The sequence below is a fragment of the Oreochromis aureus genome, linkage group 6, assembly GCF_013358895.1.
Source record: "Oreochromis aureus strain Israel breed Guangdong linkage group 6, ZZ_aureus, whole genome shotgun sequence".
Lineage (NCBI taxonomy): Eukaryota > Metazoa > Chordata > Actinopteri > Cichliformes > Cichlidae > Oreochromis > Oreochromis aureus.
This window is the reverse complement of record NC_052947.1, coordinates 27,153,099-27,176,129: the sequence shown is the minus strand read 5'-3', so window position 1 is coordinate 27,176,129 and position 23,031 is coordinate 27,153,099. Positions and strand designations below refer to the sequence as shown.

Sequence of the window (23,031 nt, the reverse complement as noted above, 5' to 3'; positions counted from 1 at the left end):
CCTGCCTTCCTCTCACTCACACACGTAGTCTGCCATGTTTTTAGTCTTTAAACTAAACACATCTTTCTAAAGAAGAAAGATAGTACGTGGTCGCAGTTAACGTGTTTTAACCTCACGCAACAATCAGTTTGTTATGCAACACTTTAAATGCAGCACGGTGACGGATGCATCTCTCATTAGCGACTAAGTCGAGTTTAACAGAGAAATCAGGCGGTTGCAAAGGTGCAATGCCAAAGTTTATTTTGTATCATTCGTAGGATACAGAACACTGAAATGTATTTTTCCCCATCATACTGGAATTTTATATAATTTTTACTGTCATTTAATATATTTGACAACATCAGCTGAACTGCAAGTGAGAGGGAGAGAGAGAGAGAGAGAGAGAGAAAGAGAGCGAGAGAGAGGGTGGATGATGAATGATGCGGCTGTGGATCTCAAACAGTCGTCACATACAGTACATAAAACTGACAAACTATAGGCCAGACTGACACCATCTGACAAGAGAAACTCTCGCTGTGTTTATTTCTTTTTCTGCTTCGAATCAGGGAAAACATGTGGCGGATGTTCCAGTTTTAAGATGATGATTCAGGAGTAACACAGTGTGACGTAAAGCAACAAAGTGTGTAAATCTCTCTACTTTTATGGCACATCGTGACGTTTAATCGCCATCTTCACGTGTAACGCTGTTAGCGGGACGAGCCAAAGTACGGATGAGAATTCTAAAAACCCAACATGAAGGATGAAGGCTAGTACTGTATTCAAAACTGATTTACAAACATATCAAAATGCTTCATCACAGTAGGTAAGAGCTGAATTCAGACAGAAGTGAGAACAGAAGCACCATTACTGAACAGCTGTGTACAGATGTGTTGATGGACCCTAATTTACTGATCCATATTTTTGGTTAATTATGGAAAGTTCTTGAATTCAACCTTCCTTCAATTAGTTTGTGTTTTCTTTTTGGGGTTCTTTTGGACTGAAATACAAACTGTAATAAAATCCTAAAGATTTTAGTTGTGGTAGGTTAGGTTTAAGTTAAGTTTGAAGTATGTTTAATGCATTAATGAAGAAGAAAGTAAATATTAGACAGATTTTCCTCAAGATGTGGTGCAAACTTGAACAAAATGTCCAGAAATTCCTCAATAAAAAGGGAATTAATGATAATTTTCAGCCAATATTTTTAGGAGCTAATTTTTCAGTTATATATTATTACACTGCTCCCAAAGATGCAGTAAGATAATGTATTAAAAGAAGTTTAAACTTCTTTTAATACATCTTTAATACATCTTTAATGCAGTTTAAACCTCAAATCATGAAAAGCAGTCATAAGAATGAGGGTATTCCGTGCATTTATTTGAGGAAAATTATAGCCTCTGTGTGATTCTTGATAAATCTAATTATTCATGGTTGCTCGCATTTTAAGCCTCTAACAGATCGAGATTATTTTCCATTTACAGAACGGCCTTTTATGTCTTCCATAATGAAAAAAAAGGGCTAATTGCATTACATACATGCACTGAAATCAAAGTATCCCTATAGAGGGGGCCCGATATATCAAAAAATCTTTTGGATTATGACCTTCTGTATGAAATTTAGTCTGAGATGATGCAAAGTCTCATGCCATGTAACTCACTTGCCTTCTGCAGGCCACACACAAGGGTCCAACTCTCATGCTAAACAGAGCAGATGCAAATTTGTAAAACTGAAATGCTTGTACAACGGTCATTTTGGTTTGACAATATCTTAGCAGTGATTCCAGGGTTGAGATTTCAGTTGCCACAACCATCAGTGACCACTAAAAAGCTGTTACTTGCAACAGTATGGTGGGCAAACTGACATCCTCTTTAGTTCTTTGAAGGCCATTACTGGAAGATTCAATTTCCTAATTTCTGAGAGGATGACAATAACGCTCTGCTCGTTTTAGATTTGCATTACATAAAATATGCTTTGTTATGAAGCAGAAAGCCTCTAAAGGATTTAGAGACAGTTGGTCCATAGAGGGAAGAAACACAAGACAAAGACTTTATCTTTAAGGTCCCTCTGAAGAAATGCATATGTTGAAAAATGATCCCACCGCGACTCCACGAATCCACACCAGCTCTCACGGCTCAGCGCCACAAAGCTGGGAGTCTGTCTTTCTCTGTAGTGCAAAAAGCAAAGATCACTGCTCTGTAGATATAACACCCTGTTTGATAAACTATACACACTCCAGTACAGCTTTAAATATCATCTATGTGTTCCTGTCACACAGTATATTTCATATGTTTCCATTCATTTTACAGCCATTTTTTTAAATAGAATATATTGTTTGATATGTTAAACGTTTTTCTCCCCACGCTCTCTCCTGTCGTGAAGATACTGACGACCTTTGCCGAGGAAACGACCCTCTGCAGTCATCGGCCCACACTGGCGATAAGAGCCAGATTACCTGGGTTTATCTACTTTTTTTCCTGGAATAATTTGATGAGGGGGCTGAAATCACTCTCATTTCTGTGTTGAATATGAAAGCTAAGTAATGGAAACTGGTTAGCACAGCATAAGCTCAGGGCTGTCCAAATGTGAAGAAGTCTGACTTTCAGTACTCTCAAGAGTTTATTAGCAGCTACAGCCTTAGCTACTTGGTTTAGTATGCTGAGTTGCTGACAACTAGTCCATATTTGCAAATATAATCGATATTACTGGTGACCAGATTGCTAATGGTATTGTTTTTGCGTGTCTGTCAAACGCTACGCAGTCGTACTTGAATCCATAGAAAAGCTCAAGTGTAAAAACAAAGCTGTGCGTGAAGTCAGCCAACCCCGTCCTAGTTGTAGCTTTACACAGATATCAGAGTGGTCTCATCTCGGTCTCAGTCTGACAGGGAATAAAGGCATTTGCCAATATGTTGAAGTACTCCCAACAGAGTCTGGTGTTAAAAATTGAAAAGCTTCTGGGACAAAGTTAAACCATTCAGTTTTTTAGACATTACTCCAAGTAGTAATCTACATCGATATAGAGTTAATCTGGAGGTTGGATGGTAACCTCACAAAACTGACAAAAATAAAATAACAGAACAAAAAAATAAAATAATGGAGGAAATAAGTCAGAAATCATAGCAGCACATTTTCTGTCTCTGAAGCACTCGGCGTGTGTCACAGTGAGCCCGTGACAGATGACTCTAGTTGGCACAAAGGACGGTGTAGAAAGTTTGGCCTCTTTCAGTATGTCTACACTCCTACAAGTTTCATATAGATATATTAAAAAAATTCAACAATATCAAAATAAATTACAACACATAAAAAAAACAAACAAACAAAAAGATTTGGCAACACTGAGTTTCTTCCTTTTTGTGGGTTGCTGTGAACATGAACGGTTGTGCATGTAACTCACTTGCCTTCTGCAGGCCACACAGAGGCAACACAAGTATTCAGTATGCTAAGGGTTCATTTAGGAATGCCTTTACATGATATGCCTGTAGAGTTTGATACAGATGTGTGCGTATTCCTGCTCCGGACCACTTCTTCGCATAATCATCACCACTTAAATTTCTTTTTCCTTTCTGTCTTTCTTGTTTTTTTCTTTTTAAAAAACACAGAGGTGAACAAGATGGCGGCTAGAAGTTTCTTTTAAAGGCAGTGAAGATGGATGAGGGCGAAAAGGGAGGTTAAGGATGTATTTAACTCTGAACTAATCAGGGAGAAGAGTCGTATAGTGGTGGCCAGAGTATACAGTGCGTCATGTCTTTTACTCAACTTAGAGGGAGGAAGGATTTTCTTTCTGTGTGTACTCGTCTTTCACTCGTGGCCACAGTCACAGATTCAGGTCCAGTGGTAGATTTTGAGCAGCGAGCGGTACATTTTGTTCGTATGCGATTTGTTCATGTTTTTGATGGATGTGTATTTTCACAGTCTGTGGCGCAGTTACACGTGGGGATGAGGAGGGAGGCTGTACGTAAGCTCTTTGTCAGGGAGCGACAGTGTGGGAAACAGGTGTTGGAGACAGTAACGAGGAGCAGAGACGACAGGTAGTGATGATCAGCAGAGGTCCAATCAATGCCACTATTTCTGCATCAAGTAAAAGATAAAGACTGGAGAGGCCGAGGAGGAGGACTTGACTGGATACTACAATCCCAGTTCCAGCGTCTCTTTAGGTCATGGGGGATCTCAGCACCCTCCCCAGGTCTCAGTTATCCAATGCCTCGGCGCACACGATGCTGCCATAAAGCTGCTGTGGGTCCGGATGCGTCTGCACCCGCTCCTCTGCCTCGCTGTCCGTGCTGCCCTCGCTGTCGAGGCGTGGAGACGGGTGACATTGGCCGGAAAGACTGGGGTAGAGGGCGGTGGCCGGCAGTGGGCTGGGAAGGAGGTCCTCATCTGAGCTGAGGAAGTCCCCCTCAGCGGAGGCGGGGCTGGCCAGGCAGAGATCCTGGTAGTTGGTACTTCCCCCTCCACCGGTGACCCTGGAGCTGGGGGTCGCCTTCTGTCCCCGCAGCTGCCTGATCTGAGAACAGAGAAGGAGGTTTTTAGTCAAAGGTAGGCTGGCTGTGGTTCAGATGTATTTTTCCCCCCCTCAGCTAATCTGGATAAAATCATCAGCCCGCACAGTTAGTTAGAACATCTAGTAAAAACGTTGTTCTTCTCCTGATTGCACTGAAGTATAGATCATATGTTCATACTGAACTGATTATTTTTAACAGTCGAAAAACACGTTTATGACCAGTTTGGTGGACACTGACTACTGATCCAGATTTTTTTTAGTTCCTTAATTCAAACCTCCTTCAATTAGTTTACATGTTTTCTTTTTGGGGTTTAACGTGACACGTTTAGTGGCAGCAGCACGGCACATTAACTATAGCACCTCTGGGTTTTATTCCAGGAAGCGCATTTAACAAACTTTAACTTTAAATTTAATCAACGTTCTGGGATTTTTCTTACCTGGAAACAGAGTGTGTTACCATGGTTACTGACTCAGAGTTTAAGTTAACTCTGAGAACTCGGTTATCTCAGTTTCCTTAAGCGCAGGGTTAACAAACTCACAGCTGTTTCTTAAACCCTGATTACTTGAACTGGGTCCTTCATACTTCATTACGTCAACAAGAAGGTCGAAATGTTTTTGAGGAAGGAAAATCTAAAAAAGGAAATTTTTTTTCTCAATGCCCCAGAAAAACGTTTTAAGCAGAGCCAGGGAAAAATTACCACCATTTATTAATTATGGTGGTAATTTTCATTTACTCCAGCATAAAAGACTGTTTGCTTAATCGAAATGCCTTCAGTTTGGTTGAAACAATGAGGTTTATATGCACAGTCCATCTCCCAAAGGTCGATCCCTTCCCAGATAATTCCCTGAAGTGAAATAATTTACAGTATTTACATTTCAGAGGAAAAAAAAAATCTCTCCCACCTGCCTGTAAACTTCTTTTTATAGAATTTTCATCAGTACGTCCCTGCAATAAACAGTATTATCTTAAATGTTCTCCTCCTAAATACCTTTTGACAAAAGGTTAAGAATTTTGCAAGTAACAGGACAAATAAGTGTATTTTACTGAACACTGTTGTAGCATGAGGCCTAATGGTTTTTAATGCTATTAAATACGTTTGACGTGTCTTTGCAAAGCCACTAAATGTCAGGTGATTGGAATTTTTTTTAACAGGTTGTTGGGTGTTAACAAAAACCAAAAAAAAAAAAAAAACCCTGTGAAACCCACTGATGCATTTTTTTCTTACCATTAAAAGATGTGCAAATAGGACTGTGGGATCTCTACAGCTAAATCTGAGCGTGCACCTGACATTAGCGTGAAGGTGGTGGTCCAATTTGAATTTTATTCAAGTTGACAAGAAAAGTAGCTTTGAGGATCTGTACAATCATAAAAGGACGCGTTTGCATGTTTGATGTCCAACTAGCAGCGTGCAGAGTTCTTCTTGTGAGCAGCAGCGATACCACCACTTTTCACATGCATGCCTTTTGCATGTTAGCCTTGTATGTACCACAGTGACTCATGACAAATCTCAGAGGTTTTTGTTTTCCCCCAATCATAAACTCAGGCTAGCTGCAGGGCGGGGAGGTGGGGGGGAGGGGGAAACCGGTGGTTAACCAGTGGAAATATTTTGACTGTGTCTGAGCTCTTCACGCTACAGCAGAGAAACATAAGAAGGCACCAGGCTTCATAGGTTATATTCTCTCCAGTCTCTCAATATGATCAGGAACATCAAAATTGGCAGATAAGGAAGTCTCCAAATGCTATGGAAAATTATTTGCTTTCACAAAAAAAAAAAAAAAAAAAAAATGTCCATCTGAATCAAAATAAATGTGCGCAAGTGCAAATGTAAAATTAATTCAGCTGCATTATATAAAATGGCTCATTATGTGTCAGCAACGCCAATATGACTCAATCGTATGATGATCGCTTTCAGCTCTATACTGAGATTTTTCTAAATGGTTCATTGCTTCCTCATCTGTACTCACGCAAGTTTCGGTCTCATTTATGAAAACCACGGCTTTGATCAAAAGTGGTGGGGTGACAAGAAGAAAAGAGGAGAGGAGCGCTAAAGGGCAGGGCCGTCTCATCACGCCCCCTCACTCTGAAGTTTAAACATACTCCCTCCTCCTAGTCACGCACAGACACTCTCTGAATGAACAAACCCAAAGTGTATGCTGACTGATAACTTTCTGTCTCCAATCAGGGTTGGAGATTATCCTCATGAACCCAAGATAACACTAAATGTTGTCAAATTACATCATAAAAATCAGCAGAACTCGAGCTGTGGGCTCAGCCGATAACAGACCACGCTCAAGTCTTGTTTATTCTTTTCGACCTCCCGTTTTCTGAATTAAAGTCCAGTGTGAACCAAACAATGAGAACACAGCTGTTAAGAAGAAAAGTGGTCTCTTGTTACGAGAAAGACATTGAAACAACTGAGCGTGTGTCGGGGTGGAAGTGGTATCTGTTCTGAGGCTGTACATAAATGACAAGATTCATCTGTGGTGGTTAACAAAAGCTGCAGAGCATCTTATACACACATACACATAATGTGCATCTGTGTGTCACACGCCATTTTGAAAAGCCAGTAACAGTGAAAGAAATTGTTCATTTATACTCCTAATAAATGATCACACATTTATAAGTATCAATAGCTAATGAGAAAATGGCTTAAACGGCCCATTTAAAGGGCAGAAATGCTTTCGCAGGCTTCAAGACAGTATCGAATCGCGGCCAGGATTCAAACCGGTCTGAATTTTTTTCTTCCTGTTGAAGAAATAATCGACCAACAGCTTAGTAGATGAAATTCAGGATGGTGTCATATCCTTTCAAAGCTACCTAACTGACCAAGTGACTGAGTCTACAGTAAGTGACAAGTCAATGAAATCATGAATTGATGAATTTAATGAATCCTTGGTAAATATCCAGAGATTTTTTAGTATGCTGACAAAAATAAATAAATAAATAACTTTAGTAATCTGAGTGCTTGTAATTTAGCCGCTTTTGTTCCTAAAATGTGGAAGAGACATGAGCTTGGATTATTCCTTTAGAAATGTTTTTAATTATTGGCAATACTCTGTCTTTGTCTTTCTTCTTTTCCCCCAGCTGCCCCTTTTAGGGTTCACCACAGGTGATCATCTGCCTCCATCTCACCCTAGCATCCCTACCATCGCACCAACCATCTGCATGTCATCCTTAACTACATCCATGAAGCTCCTCTGAGGACTTCCTGCCTGACTTTCCTGCTGCCTAGCAACACCATATCTACCATCCTTTGTCTAATATATCTGGAATTCCTTTGTCAACATCGTAGCAAGCAACATAACATTGTGGTCCACAGAGAATCCTGCCTGACCCCACTGGTTAGCTTGTCCATCACCACTGAAAACAAGAATCTCAGAGCCACTCGATGATCTATTGTCACCCTCACCTTAAACCCATTTGTCACTCTTACTGCACACGTCAACACCCTCACATACTTCTCTGTCACTCTTGACTTCCTCATGCAGTGTCACAGTTCCACTTTTGGCCTTCTACCATATTCTTCCTCTAGATCAGGGGTCTCAAACTTAAATGAACTGTGGGCCACTGCTGTCACTGCCATCTCATTGGAGGGAACTTTAGTGTTCAAGTAGTACAAAAACAAACAAACAAACACCCACAAATATTTCCAAAAATATAGTGTTTTGTTTTTTAAAATTTAAAATATTGTATAACAAGAAAAACTACAAAAAAAAAAAAAAAAAATTCCCCTCACTCTTAACTAAAACCTTTCATTGAACCACCAAATAAACAAATTGGTACTCTCCTTCTGGCCAGACACGCGGCAGCACTTCTGCTATAATTTTGTTCGTATTTAACTAAATAAAAGTGCAGACATAAGTGTAAACATTAGTTTTTGACTGCTAGTTAAAATTGTTTTCTTTACAAATAACTCTCACACTGAACGAACACAGCCAATCCCTCAACATGTTTGTACTCTCTGCTCATACTGACTTCATGTTAAATAATTTTTGGCTTTTTAAAGAACTCATTTTAACATCGCACTCAACACCAAACAAATCCTCCCTAACAAAAAAGTAACTTCAAGGGTCAAATTGCATGATATTTGTTCACGTCAATATAAAGACTAAGAGTTCGAGACCCCTGCTGTAGATCCAAAGACCCCGAGCAAAGCTCCTTTCGATCTTCTCTGACCTTCTCCATCAACACTTTAAGCAAACATCACATCAAAAGCCATACTGCTGATGCCTGACGATCACCTCTCTTCTTAACCTAGCTTCAGCAACTCTGTCCAACACCTTCATGGTGTGGCTTTTCAACTTTATCTCCATAGTTACTACAGTTTTGCACGTCACCCTTGGCATGAAAACCAGTTCGAGTACGCTTCCTCTCTGTTCCTGAGGCATCCTCTCACTCTCCATGATCGTGTTCGGTATGGTTAAAAAGTCCACCGGCCAGGTTTCCAGTCTGTCACTGCTTCTTTCTATTTAATGGTGTCTTGAAAACTTATTTGGACTGGACGTCCTGTTTTATCCATGATAAAAAAGCAAAACATATTTCTGATAAAAATCAGAAAATCTGATAAAATAATCATTTTCTGTATCACTATCAGTCTCTGTGGAAGATTCTGGCCACTCCTCATTACTCAGTTCACTGAAGTGTGTGGGCATTTCTTTATGCACATCTCTGATAAGATCATGCCACAACAATTCAAAAGGCCTGAGCTCTGGAATCTGACCTCATTGCAACACTTTGATTCTTTTCTTTTTAGCCATCCTGTTGTAGATTTGCTAGATGTTCCGTGCTTCGGATCACTGACCCGTCGGATGACCAAATTTGAGTGGAAACTTTAGTGGAAACATGGACAAATGGGCTCACATTTGACTCTAGAACACTTTGGTATACAGGGATGTTCACATTTGACTCAGTGATTGCAAAGTTCCCACATCCTGTGGCTGCAAAACAAACGCAAATTGCCCCTCCACCATTATCACATCTGACAGTCTGTGTGAGGTGTTTGTGCTGATATGCATATAATATGTGCTGATATTAACGTGGTGCTGTGCATTATGACAAAACACCACCACTTTGTTCTGGACTGTCCTAAGGTTGTTGTTCCAGGAGTCTTGTTTGTTCTGAAGCAACATTTTAAACCTAAGCCATGCTGGCATGTTCTTTTTAGAGAGAAGAGGGTTTCTCCTGGTGGTCCTTCCAAACAAGCCATACTTGTTCAGTCTTTTTCTGTCATGACAGTTGACATTTAACATGATCACCGAGGCCTGTAGAGTCTGAGATGTAGCTCAGGTTTTTTGTAATTTGTCTGAGCATTGCACGGTCGGACCTTGAAGTGAATTTGTTGGGATGTCCACTCCAGGGAAGATTGGCCACTCTCATAAATGCTTTCCACTTGTGAATAATCTTTCTCACTGTAGAATGACTGACAGCTTTTTTGGAAATGGACTTATAACCCACCCCAGACTGATGGGCAGGAACAATTGCTTCTCTAAGTCTTTCCTCCTTTGCATTCACACCTGAATGCCCCAGGCCTGCAAACTGCCAAAATGTCTGCTTTTAAAGAGGTGTTCACTCTTGCTGATGATCCTACGTACATTTGACCAGTCACACCTGGCTGCTACTGACCCTCTTGTATTCCTGTGGAAGGAGTAATGGTGCACTTTGTTTTCATGGGTCTTTATCAGGGTAACCACTTCTAACATCTGCTTCCATGAACTGACATTTACATCAGTGGGATTAAAATATCACTAAATGTTTTTACTTGCCGTAACTTGTTCTTTTTTTCGTCCCAGTATAGCAAAGCATGAAATAGTTCGAACTACTCATTATTCTGACGAATATTCAATTAATTAATAATTTGGAGTGAAAAAAAAAAAAAAAAAAAAAATCAGGCAGCTTTGAAAAATGTTTCTATTGTTTCATGTTTCCATGGTGAATACTGCATTTGTATGTAGTTTTAATGTTTAAAATGCTACAGGTTTGCTGTGTTTTAGTATAAAACCCTACAAATAGGGTATTTTTTTGTTTGCACCCAGCATTTCAGACAAGTGGCTGACTTGAATATGTGAGAGTGCTCGTTTGTGACTATGTGGAGAAGGTTGCCTCACCTCGTTCTTGAGCTCGGCGATCTGGTCCCGGAGCTGGTTGATGTACTGCCTGGAGTCAGAGTGGTTCAGCTGGCCCTGGATCAGCCCTTCCTCCTTCTAAAAATCAAATTTCAGACACACAAGGTTAAAGCTGAATTCACTTTGATCACTTAACTGGCTAAGACCACAGATCCAAATTTTTATCCAAGGATGCACTCAGACAGACGCTGAAGTACACGAGCACACACACCTGAATCTCAAGTTCAGCGATCTTCTGCCTGAGTTCAGCCATCGCAGCCATACTGTCAGCTTCCCTCAGTCGCACTGCCATCACCTCCTCTTTACTCTACATGCATCACAGGGAGGGAGGAAGCACATGGACAGGAAGAAAAAAGTTAAACAATATTTTCTGGGTAATAAGTGAGCATTTATGATGACAATCTTTTGATGGATTTCAATTAGAGATAGTAGAGAACCATAAATTGTCTCTACATCCTGCTGTGTCACTCATCTTTCATTCTAGACTTCCTCTATTACATCTGTTGATCTGTTTCAGGATGTGAACCCCAGAATTTACGCTCAGACCGTTTTTCAACATTTCCTTTACCTCTTCCATGTATCTTTTTATCTTTCTCTGTTCCAGGCATCTTGTTTTTTTTGTCTTCAGTCAAAAGGTTTATTTTTCTATTACAGGTTTTAGTTTCCTATTAATAATTCTTAATAATAAGAAAATGCTGCTCTCCACATCACTCTGCTCTTTTCTGTTAAGTCTGCTCCTCTGCCTCTTTCCTCCTTTCTTCCTTTCACTATCCAGACCTTGCAGTCTGATTCGGCCTGCTTCCTCTTCATCTCGTTGAGCTGGGCCTGCAGAGCTTTGTTCTGATTGGCCACCATCTGGAGTCGGTCCTGCAGGGCAGAGCGTTCCTGGTCGTTGCGTCCGATCAGTTTGCTGTGGATCTGGTTCTAAAACAAGTGGTTAAATGGTAGATGGTGAGAGCTCTTATATTTACAAAAGTCTGAAAATGAAGCGCAATTTTCTAAAACCCAAGAGTGCAAAACACACACAAAAAACAACAACAACAACAACAACAACCACCAAACCCCCCCCCCGATGAAAACAAGAACATTTCACAAGTGGCACTATGGTCTAACAATTAACTTAACAAACATCAAATCTGCTGTGATCCAGTTGTACTTTGTTTTATTTTCATTATGTGCACGTCAGGCACAATGCACATTCATAATTGAAAAAGCAACACAAAATGTAACATCCCGACACCACAGGGCTGATTTCCATAGTTCAGCAAGTTATATTCATTCTTATAAATGTGTGAAATAAACAAACATGACAACTTCTATGCTTCACAATCATGCATACATCAGAGAAGGACTCACAAGATCACTGCTGCAGTGTGACAGTACAGTGTAGTTATACAGCACCTACCTGACTCTCCAGCTGCAGGGCTTTAAGTTTAACCTCTCGGAGCTCCGCCTGGGCTTGAGCCTCCCTCAGCCTAACTGTCATCAGTTTGTCCTGCAGCTCATTCATGGCGTTCTTCTTCGGCGATTCCTTCCAGTGCCCGCCCCCACCACCGGTGCTGCTGCTACGGGACATATGATGCTGCGAAAGAGCAGACAGGTGTAACTGGCTGCTGGTACATTATGCGCACTCATGCACCCCAGCAAACAGATGAGAGATCTGTTCCCGTTTTACCTGCCAGCGCTGGTTCAGCTCAGTGACAGCCTCCTGCATCTCCCTGAATGAGCGCAGCGTCTCCAGCTCCCTCAGCTTCATTTGCTTCACTTCTTCCTGCAGGGTCGCCAAGTTGTTCTCATCTGGCAGGCAACTGCTCCTCTAGATAGTAAACATTTCACGGTTATAGTTTAGCAAATTCACACACACAGCCTAATGCATATATGAGGACGGTTTTATGAGGAAGTGAATCGTATTAGATTTCAGTGAAACACAATGTACCTTGGTGATTAACACAGAATGTACCACAGTACCCTTATTATTATTATTAATTAACAATAACTTTACTTTTGTAACACTTGAATAGAAACCACACATTAAAGAATTGTATGCGTCTTAATACATACAAACAGTGGTGTGAACCACAGCTGAAATAGGCCCTGATCAGATGATAAGAGAAGCTGACTGCTAGAATAAGGTCTCAGCAGAAATATATATATATCTAAACATGAGCCTGGTCATGTGAGACTCTGCATGTAGTTAATCTAATTTTAAAATTCTAAATCTCACAGGACTAAAAGAAGCAATGATAGAACTGATGTGTGAGCAGTGGTGAGAACTTCTGGCTCAAATGACGATGGACCAGGGGAGACTGAGGGGTGCACATTAATGGGAGATAATCTAGACATGTTCAGTTTCAAATTATTGACTGACAGGAAATGTTGTTTTTCTTAGATAAGAAAAAAAGCTTTAGCTCGCTAAGCGTTCAAATGCTGGTGAAAAACAGAATCAAGTTTTTTAGCAGATAATTTGAAACTGGTGACGAGAGGGCCGATGTAGCGACTGACCTGCTTTGTGACGCTGCTGAATGAGAACCTCAGTTTTGATCAGGTATTACATTGGCTAAATGTGACCATGCCTAACAAGCAGGAATTTTCTAAGCAGCACTACACTACACTATGTCATCAGAGGAAACTAATGATATCATTTTTCAGGTATTGGTTAGAAACCACAGCTGGATCAGCGGCATCTGTAGCCTGACAACCAGGAGTCGACAACTTATTAAATGTAGTATGAGAAGGACAGAAATAGTTTAATACAACTATCTGATATATGAAATTATGTTCAGACATCAGACAGTTGTGGGGTTGTTTCACTCTTAACCAAAGTGGTGCAACGACCCACTAACAAAAACATCAGCATGTTTACCTCCTGACTACAAACCAGCAGGTTCGTCAGTCTTTGAGACGCTGTATAAGTAAACAAAGATTTGTCCAGTTTTGAGTTAATTTTCAGCAAAATCTTCATCGGGAAGCAGCAGAGCATTTGTGTTCCAACACCTCATCAAGTGAAAATGAAAGCTTGAGAAATGGAACGTGTCTGTCATTTGTTTGAGTGTTGGGATTAAACGTTAGACAGGTTGGTTAACGGTCAGACAGACTTTACCACATTCACAGAATCACACGCCTTCTGTCTGCTTGCTGTTCACACTCTATTCTCTTTCACACAGTTTCAAAAAAAAAAAAAGCATGTTTGTGAGCTCACCTTTTCCAGATCGAGCACCTTGTCTTGCATTTCCTTCAGAGCTCCGAGTAGTTCGGCCTCGCGGAGCCTCGACTGCTCCAGCTGGGTCTGCAGATTGCTCACGAACTGCTCTGTGTACTGAAACAAACATCCTAGTGTTACAGATATAATGTCGGCCAACTTTTATTTATTTTAGTTTTAGTTGAGCAGCCTTTTCTACCTGGTATTTGTATACCGATATTTATTTAGTGATGAGAATATTAGGTTTTTGAACAGAGCTTGGCTTCCATTTCACTCTCATTTGCAGACCAGTTTAACAGTTCAGCTAAGATTACCACAATCTTGCAAGGGGTGAAAACTCTGCCACAAGGTAGTGTTATGTATCTCTCTTTCGGTTTCTTTTACCTTTAGTTTTGTGAAAAAGGAAGAAACGGGAGAGAAGGAATTCTACAGAGAGATGGAAACATGACCAATCAACAAGCTATTTGTGGGGGAATAAACGGACGTGATTCCCAGCAGCAGCGTTAGACTTACACTTTTCTAAAAAATAAACTAAAAGCATCCATTATCAACTGCAACTAGTGAGTGAGTAAAATCCAAATATGTTACCTACGCCTAGAAATGTCTGTGTAAAAAGGTACAACCTTCAAAACAGCCGACAAACTAAATTTAGCTGCCATCAAGGTGCACTTGTGTCCCGCTGTCTGTGATGTCAGCATGCTACTGTACACTAACATGTCACCACATCAAGGGGAAACTGCAAAGCTATGAATATGAAAGCAGCAAAGAAAAAAAAGAGAGAGCTGAGTGGAAAAATACTTTCCAGTGAGGCAAATTACAAACGCTTGAAATCGGGCAAGTACATAGCGTGACTGCAAGATTCGTGATTTGTCATTTTTGGCTTCTCAGTCTTGGTTATCAAAGAAGATTGAGAGTGTCTGGAGGTGTGTGAACCCTGGTGGGTGATGGGTACCAGCAATCTGAGCTGGAATAAACGCACACGTAACAATGACATCATTTAGAGAAAAATCAGTGACCGGAGTTTTTCTTTTAAAGCAAAGCAAATTATCATTTTAGTGAACCATCTGCTCCCTTCACATTGTGCAGTTGCTCTTCACACCACCTTCCCACAGGTAGGTGTGAGTTGAACCTATAAATATTAAGAGCAAAGCTTTGGTTAACAGCACTGGCTAAGACCACAAAACTTTTTTTTTGAGTAAGTCAGTGAAGCGGTTGCGGAACAGACAGAAACTGACATGCATACATTTACTCATGCATGTGGAAAAGCAAACGTGGGTGTTCTCTGTTAAACCCAATGTGGTACTAAATACAATACTAAACATCATATTTACTAGAAATTCATAGTAGAGAAGCAGAGCCTGTCGTACATATAAAAATGTCTGGAAAGTCAGTTTTCAGATTTTTCCTTTAACAAAATTATATGTAAAGATTACTTATAATACATATATATATCTATATCTATATCTATATCACATATACATATTATATATATATAAATAAATTGTTAAACATATAAATTGTTGTCAATTTAAAAATAATTATTACAAGTCAAAGTCCTGCACTCAAAATGTTACACGGTAAACTAACTGTACAGTGCTTCCTGATTAATTAATAAATCAGAAGACTACATTATATCAAAATATGATATTTATACTGTTTTTGGAGGCTAATACAGTTTATACATGAATTAAATGTTAAATTATACCAAACTCCAATTTGTATAATAATTCCAATATCGTGTGCCTCTGAACTGCACAGACTCACAGAACTTGAATGCATTAAAAACAAAAATCCTATAATGTAGGATCAGTTCTTTTATCTTTACAGTACTGTGCACTAATTACAGTTTGATCAGCTTTTCTGTCAGTGTTTAACTGAAACCACATGTTTTAGTAATCTATGCTACATTAACAAAACAAGTTTCAACATTTAATCATAGTCACACTATTACTTCCAATCAGGCTGTGTGTCACACGTACAGCAACTCAAAACAACAAACAAACAGCTGCTCTGTAAAATGTACACGTGCAACCTTTACAGCCGTCATCAGTGTTACGTGCGACCTCAGCACGTTGGTCCAGTTTTTTTTATTGTTACCCTGGTTAACCTGCGCCCTCTTTCTTTGCAGATTTATTCTTAGTGCTGATTGGCTGCTGATGGCTTGCTGCAAGAATATAAACCGGGAGAAAGCGGAGCAGGAGGGTCGGCCATTGGCGTCTTGGATCCCACCAGATCTCCATCAGCACCAGCTTTGCCAATCTGTTGCTTTCATAGCTTTGTTTATTCAGTACAGGTAGAGTCGGGAGCTACTGGAACTACTGTTTTCAGTTTGGTTTCTGTTCTTCTAGTTTTCCAGGACTAGTTTAAGAGAGAAGCCTGAATTCGAGGGCCCATTGTGTAATTGGTTCATGGTCTTCTTCCTCTTTGTTTGTTTTATCTGGGGCTCACATCTCTTTTTGTTTCTGTCTGTCCTTTGGGAGTACCTATATTTCCATTACTAAAAGCTTGTTGAATGGCAGCGTAACAGTCAAGACTAGCTTCACTGCCGTCCAAATGTATTTTTTAGACAGTGATAGGTTCCACATTATTTGGCTCTCCTCCAGAACTAGACTAACTAGATTTCACCTCATAAACCTTTGCGTTCAAGGTTTATGACCTCCATGGTGTGAAAACTGTAGAAGTCTTTGTGCCTCATCTGTATGTAAACATCTTGCTAAGTCAGAGTGCTAAAACAGAACTTGAACGGTTTCATTTTTGGGCGCTGAGCTTTGCACCTCTGCGGGGTTAGCTCACGGGTTAATCACCAATTTTCTTTGAAGGTTCGTGAGAAAATACAAATGCGTGAGTCACCACTTTGTTATCAAAGCACCATAAAGAAAAATATCGGAAACAAATCAACGCTAGTCTGACTAGTCTGACAATATTTGAGAGGCGCAGTCGGCACCAATTGTATTTTTATCCATTTTCCACAAGCTTGTATAAAATATAGCATTAGTACATCATTCCCACCATGGGATAACTTAAACGAGCCATTACTATGAGTCAGTCTGATAGTCTGTTCATACCAAGCTGCCACGTTTGAGTTTGAAAACTGAAGACAACGCCGCAAAGACTGACTGACAGGTACCAATCCAGCTTCAGCTAATCGCTTCCTGCCAATTCACTGAGCTGTACCTCTCCACTGTGTTAGTACTGGAACAATTATATATTTGTAATTATACATATATTTTACTTATATTTTATCTAACTTGCTTGAGTTAGCTGACAAGTATGCGCACCACTCTCTCATCCAAATTAGGGATGTGTGCGACTAGTCGACTGGATGACTAATCTAGTGGAATGATTCATTGTTGAAGAAGTTGAATAAGTGTTTAAAATGCCTTTGTTATTAGTTTTTGGCATTAAACGGTTCTCAAATTTACTTAATATCTGAGTGTTTCTTAGTTTTAGACTACTCGGTTAGTCTGATTTTTTCCCCCATGTTTAATTGACTAAGAAATTAGTCACCAGGAAGATTCATAATCCAAATTTTGCCACAATTGGCCAACATGGCGCCAGCCAAAAGAGCAACTTTGGCGCTTCACAAATGATGCTATACTGGCTGTGTCCTTTTTTCATATACAGTCTATGACTGGCTCATACTAAGGATCATACTAAAGTGTGTGTGTGTGTGTCTTTGACAACAAAGTGAACTTTGATATAATTGGTTAGTTGACAGCTGCACACGAAGCAAGCTTTTAGTTAAGTTGTAAATGTTTTTATATACTGACATTGAAATCTGATGAAATTGTGTTGCATTCTAGTGAAATCATTTAAATGTTTGCAACATTTGTGCCCTGATTTTGAGTCCAAATAATCTGACAAATAGTAAAAACATTATCAGGAGTTACACAGCTTACAGAGGCTATCTGTAGTTAAATAAAGGACAACATAAAGACAGTAGGCAGGAGGGAAACAGTTCATCTTGCCATCTCGGTTCATTTATTCATTCATTCTTTTACCCTCTGTTGTTGTAGCTCTCGGATGGTGTCCTGTGCTTTCTCAAGGCTCTCGGTAGCTGTGGTGCACTGTTGCCTCACCACCGCCAGCTCTCGCTTGATCACATAGTTCTCCTCTGCTTCCTGCGCCCTCGTCACCTGACCCTGGAATAGCGCGACCAAAATAGGATGACACTTAAAATCGTCAGTGGAGTGCAATTTTCAAATTCAGACTATGCAGGGGGAAAAAGGATGGTTCCAGGCAAAACAACAATATTATGGTTAAAGAGAACTTTGCTTCATGTCATAGTGGAGAGTCAACATTTTAGTAAGGAGATTTATTTGCTTTCTTGTAAATCAGTTAGCTGAGGATATCACTCACACTCTTACATCTGACCTTTAAAGCTAAAGCTAACAACCAACTAGCTCACTTTATGAATGGAAACACCGACAGAAAGCTAACCTGACTGTATCTGAAAGCAATAAAAAACTTAAAACTCAGTCTCAGTCTCTGTTGTTTAACTTGTTTGACAATTATTAGATCTCAAGCATGACCATGAAGAAAACAACTTTCTGGTGTATTTTTTTCTACAATTTCGTACAAATTAAATTAAACACATTTGATAACGAATTTATACTTTTAGACCTTTTAGAGCGTTTAGCAAGAAAGCAAATAAATGTACGTTTCATTCAAATTTTCCTAAATTGTAGGTATTCAAATAAAAATTAAGCTTAAACATGCCTCATGCAGGGATTTGACAACGTCATCGGTTTCCATCATGGATAAACACTACATGCATTCAGGCGTTAAAGGATTGTCTTGTGGGCTAGAGACAAATATACGATGTAAACAAAAAGCTTTCATGCACTTTTAGCAGGATGCTGTTACAGGAGAGGGAGAGAAGCAGTGCAGGACAGTAGAGGAGCAGAGTGTGAGTAGGACAAAGGACAGCAAGGTCAGTGGGAAAGTGGTTTACAGTACTCTACCTGTATCAGTCTGTCTGCAAGAGCAGCACTCTCCTACAGCGCAACGAAGGAGAGGAACAAGAGGATGAAAATAAAGAGATGAAGAGAGTGAAAAGCAGTGGGTCACCAGGAAGGATAAAACACAAGAAAAAAAAAACGGATGAATTCCAAGAGGAGGGATGTAAGAAAAGGTTGAGAAACCAAACACAGACATGTTTGTGAGGGAATAAAGAGGCAGCAGTGAGATCACTCAGAAAACTATTTCACAGAAGAGGAAAATATTAACAACTGCAGTTTCTCAAAGGAGCGTGCTGAAACAGCACAAAAGGCGGGCACACGCAGGTACTCACACACACACTCTCTCACACACTCACGCACACACACCACGGAAAGGAAACCAACAACAGTATATTCACAAGTTGTAAATTTTAACCCAGAACCACAGAGAATTTAACTAGATCTCATCAAAATGTGAAGCGTGTTAGCTCAGCCTCATCCAGTTTCTCAGTGAAGTTCTCATGTTTATTAGCATTTAGATAAACTGAAGTCACATCTCCCTATCTCACCTTCTCCAAGGTTTCGATCCTCTGCTTCAGCAGCCTGTTTTCTGTGCGTAACCTCTGAACACAGAGAGAGGGAAGACAAGTGGAAAATGTTTGCTTCACATCACTTTTCAAACATTTTATTGCAATACAAACAAACAAGATATAAGCACCTTAATTTCAATTTGCTCCTCCATTTCTTTGTTCTTGATGGTGGTGTATTCTTTCTCAAGTCTGAGGAGAAGAAACAGTAAGAAAACTTAATGTTACCTCAATCTTTCTTTCTTTTTTTAACTATAATGTTTAAAAGCCAAAGATCTGAGATGAACAGAGCAGAAAAACAACTTTCAAAAGTTACCTAAACAGCACAAACGCACAACAACAATCATGCACACGCTTCAGTGTAGAAACCTCAGCATTAGTAAGACACAAACCAAACTCTCATTGGGCTACATAAAGCCTCTCCAGCTTTAAGTCTAACCATTTGTTAGCTGACTAACGAGCGTTCTTACTTCTTCATCCTCTTGGGGTTGTATTTGACCTGGTAGGCCCTGAGGATCAGCTTGTCTGGGCAGCTGTCAAACTGGTGGGGGATCACCTTCTGGAAATGCTGGCAGACCCCAAGGGAGAAACGCACATGACAAAGATGGTCATTCATATTTAATGAAGACGCAGAGACTCGCTTTCTTTTTAATCAGTGAAGAAAAAACAGCCACAGATTTACAAAAGGCCTTGAGGCAAGCCAGCAGCTGCTGCTTAAAAAATACAAAAACAAAAAAAAGAAACTAAGATATTTGTAATATACTGTGATTCAACGACATGACAGTCTCATATGGCATGCGTAAAAATGTATATGCACTTCTGGGAACTGGAAGCATACACAGTATTCAAATTAATTCAAGTTTGCAGTGTGAGTCAAAAAACTGGGAATCATATAGGCAGGCAGGTACAAACTTAATCTTTTTTCCTCAGGTTTTGTGAGGAAGATAAAGATAAGAAATGATCAAAGATAAGAAATTAAGATTAAGATCAAATTCACCTATCTAAAAGGTTTTTATTAGTGAGCAACAAAAATTACACGTTTTCTACTGAATTGCTGTTAATCCAGATTGTGGACGCTGTCTGACGGGCACAAAATTTAAACACAAACATAGTGTAAAATTCAGCAGCAAGTCAGTGTTCCATTTCATAGAAGACAATCAGATAAAATCACGTTGAATGGAAGTAAATGAGAGCAGCTTATTTTTATCAAATTAGATCATAACTTTAGATTTGTAGCTCAGGAAGCTTGCGTGCAAAAAGGAAAGTGGGACGTTCAGCCTTTGACTCATGGCTCAATCTGTGCACGAAACCATTTTCTGCAGAAGGCACCACAAAGCGACAGCTGCGTACCTGTGACATGCCCTCCATGTCCAGCTGAATGAGGTCAGTCTGGTTGTACTGCAGGATTGCCAGGCCTACACGGAAGATAATCTCTAGGCCCTGCAGAGAGGTCAGATATTGTGTATATATGTACATATGGATATATGTAAAGCTGAAATAGCCAATTAATAAAGTGGAGCATATGCACAATGTTAACTAATCTTTTGTATATTTTGTATGCTTTGTATATTTCTTACCTCATACATGAAAATATCAAAGATGCGTGTGGCGACAGGAAGAGGGAGAAAGGTGAGAAAAAGCGTGAGGAACCAGGAGGAGGCATACATGGAAGTGTGGAAACTCTGGGACCGGAAATGGACATTCAGCTCTGGAAGCTGCTCCTGAAATCACAAAAGTTAAAAAAAAAAAAAAAAAAAAAAAAAAAAAAACTAAAGTAGACCCGAAAGGACATATCTGAAAAGGAAGTGATGTGCTGGAGATAAAAAAAAAAAGAAAAGAAAAGAAAGATCTGCTGCCCCTTTGTGGGGAGCGTTCACACTGCAACATTCATCGTTTTTTAGATGCACGCTCCTGCTTCCTTTTTACCTGTAGCAGATATTCAAACTGGTAGATGCAGAGACCGAGCTCTGCCATGCTGGGCTTGAAGAGCTCCCTCAGGCGATACTCCTGCATCAGACGAACAAAAACACAAAAGGCCTCCTCCTCTGGCATCTGGGGAGGTGAGACGATTGTTAGAAATCAAACAGTGCTGGACTGTGTATTACACAGCATCTCTATTTCACAGAAATCTCAAGAAACAAATTAACTGCACTTTAATTTTTCAAAGACCTGCTACATAAATAACTGTGGCTATAATAAAGAGACTGTTTGAAGATAAAATGTGCTGAGCCTTGAGGCAAAAATATTCTCTTATGGTTCAGTTTCCTGCAGCACACCGTGTGACAATTACCTGCATTAGAAGCAATCCAACAATGAATGCGCTGCCCTGGCAGTAGCCCACCTCTCGATCCACCAGAGAGTACGCCTGAAAAAAGGAAAAAAAGAAGAAAAAACTAAACAAAACACGCACACACACACTAGATTTCAGTTACTATGTTCTGTATGTTTAGAAAAATGCATCTTTATTTGTGACAGGACAATCAGACCTAGCGACAGGACCAACAAGTCACCAGAGGTCCCTTCATTTCCTGAACAGCTCAGCTACAAGGGAGCTCGACTGATTTGCAGACAGGAAACAAGCTTGTCTCCATGACAGTAAACATATTTCCACATTTTCGTGTATCTCTGCGATTTGTTTTTCTCCCCAGGAACAAAAATCGCATTACGAAGGTAAGACTCGGTCTGATCAAAAAGACACAGCCAATCAAATCCTTCCATTTGTTGCAGACAGATTCAAGGTTTCAACATGGCTTTTAGTTTTGCATGTTAGGGTTTCATTAAAACTACACAACACTTCCTGTCATTCTGAAATAAAGTTGTCATTTTAAAAAAATATTAATACAATAGCTAAATACAATAATTTACACCACTGTCAAATCAACATATCCATATTAGTCGTTCTTGTCTGGACATTTATTTGTAGATGTGTCATTTAAGAAAGCAAGTGAAGGAAATTCCAGAAAGTTGACTGTGTTCATCTGGCTGTTGTGCTACAGTGACACTACAGAGTGATTGATGGCTGCGGCTTAACCAAAATCAGCACTTCGTGCTTGTAACCATTTTTGGTTTGGTCCTATTTTTTCTCCAGTGTGACCAATACACATATTTCAAAGCTCACAGTGTAAATAAGTCAGTTTTTACAGATTATAAACCATGTTTCAAAAATACTAAAAACCCCTCCCCCTGATAAGTTCAGACCTTGAGGTGATCAATCGCTGCAGTTCTCACCTTCATGACATTGAAGAGGACCTCCTGCCCGAGGCTGTCCTGGCCTTTGAAGAACTCGTGCTCAGGGTAGGTGCGGGCGATATCTCTGCGGATCAGCTTCTCGCAGGGGGAGGACATCTTCAGCAGTTCAGAGTACTGGTTCTTCACTGGCATGTCTGTGGCGTTGCCCAGAAGCTGCCACACGATGGCCCGGAAATGATGAGGAATGCCCTTTCTGATCAACTCCTGGAAGACAGAGAGTGAAACGAGTGATATTAAAATGGAGTACTTATTAATACCCACCCTCTTTATATACTGAGAGATTTACAGATCATAAAGCACCTCAGGAGAAAAGACATCAACGCAAACTCAATTATGAAACGCTAACAGATTTACACTTACAAGGACAATCTAGCATCGTTCTGTAATCACGCTCAGTTGTAAATTATGATGGATTGCTATTTTCTATTTTCAGTATTTATAGCCTGCTTATAGATTT

The 23,031-nt window shown here is 39.9% G+C and overlaps 1 protein-coding gene across 2 annotated transcripts in view; it reads right to left on the bottom strand.

Moving 5' to 3' along the window:
• Positions 1 to 223: 223 nt before the first annotated feature.
• Positions 224 to 23,031, bottom strand: part of evi5l (ecotropic viral integration site 5 like) — a 39,182-nt gene continuing 16,374 nt past the window's right edge. Inside the window, exons 4-20 of one of the 2 annotated variants that reach the window (XM_031727577.2) lie at positions 22,554 to 22,778; positions 21,616 to 21,690; positions 21,252 to 21,377; positions 20,903 to 21,046; positions 20,676 to 20,765; positions 19,796 to 19,893; positions 19,457 to 19,517; positions 19,308 to 19,361; positions 18,763 to 18,795; positions 17,800 to 17,940; positions 13,799 to 13,915; positions 12,275 to 12,415; positions 12,005 to 12,181; positions 11,377 to 11,523; positions 10,811 to 10,906; positions 10,582 to 10,677; positions 224 to 4,479 (exon numbers count right to left, since the gene is read on the bottom strand). In XM_031727577.2, coding sequence (XP_031583437.1) covers positions 4,162 to 4,479; positions 10,582 to 10,677; positions 10,811 to 10,906; positions 11,377 to 11,523; positions 12,005 to 12,181; positions 12,275 to 12,415; positions 13,799 to 13,915; positions 17,800 to 17,940; positions 18,763 to 18,795; positions 19,308 to 19,361; positions 19,457 to 19,517; positions 19,796 to 19,893; positions 20,676 to 20,765; positions 20,903 to 21,046; positions 21,252 to 21,377; positions 21,616 to 21,690; positions 22,554 to 22,778 — 2,139 coding nt within the window. In that variant the 3' untranslated portion in view covers positions 224 to 4,161. The remainder of the gene's footprint in view (positions 4,480 to 10,581; positions 10,678 to 10,810; positions 10,907 to 11,376; positions 11,524 to 12,004; positions 12,182 to 12,274; positions 12,416 to 13,798; positions 13,916 to 17,799; positions 17,941 to 18,762; positions 18,796 to 19,307; positions 19,362 to 19,456; positions 19,518 to 19,795; positions 19,894 to 20,675; positions 20,766 to 20,902; positions 21,047 to 21,251; positions 21,378 to 21,615; positions 21,691 to 22,553; positions 22,779 to 23,031) is intronic. The other variant, XM_031727568.2, reaches the window with a different exon arrangement.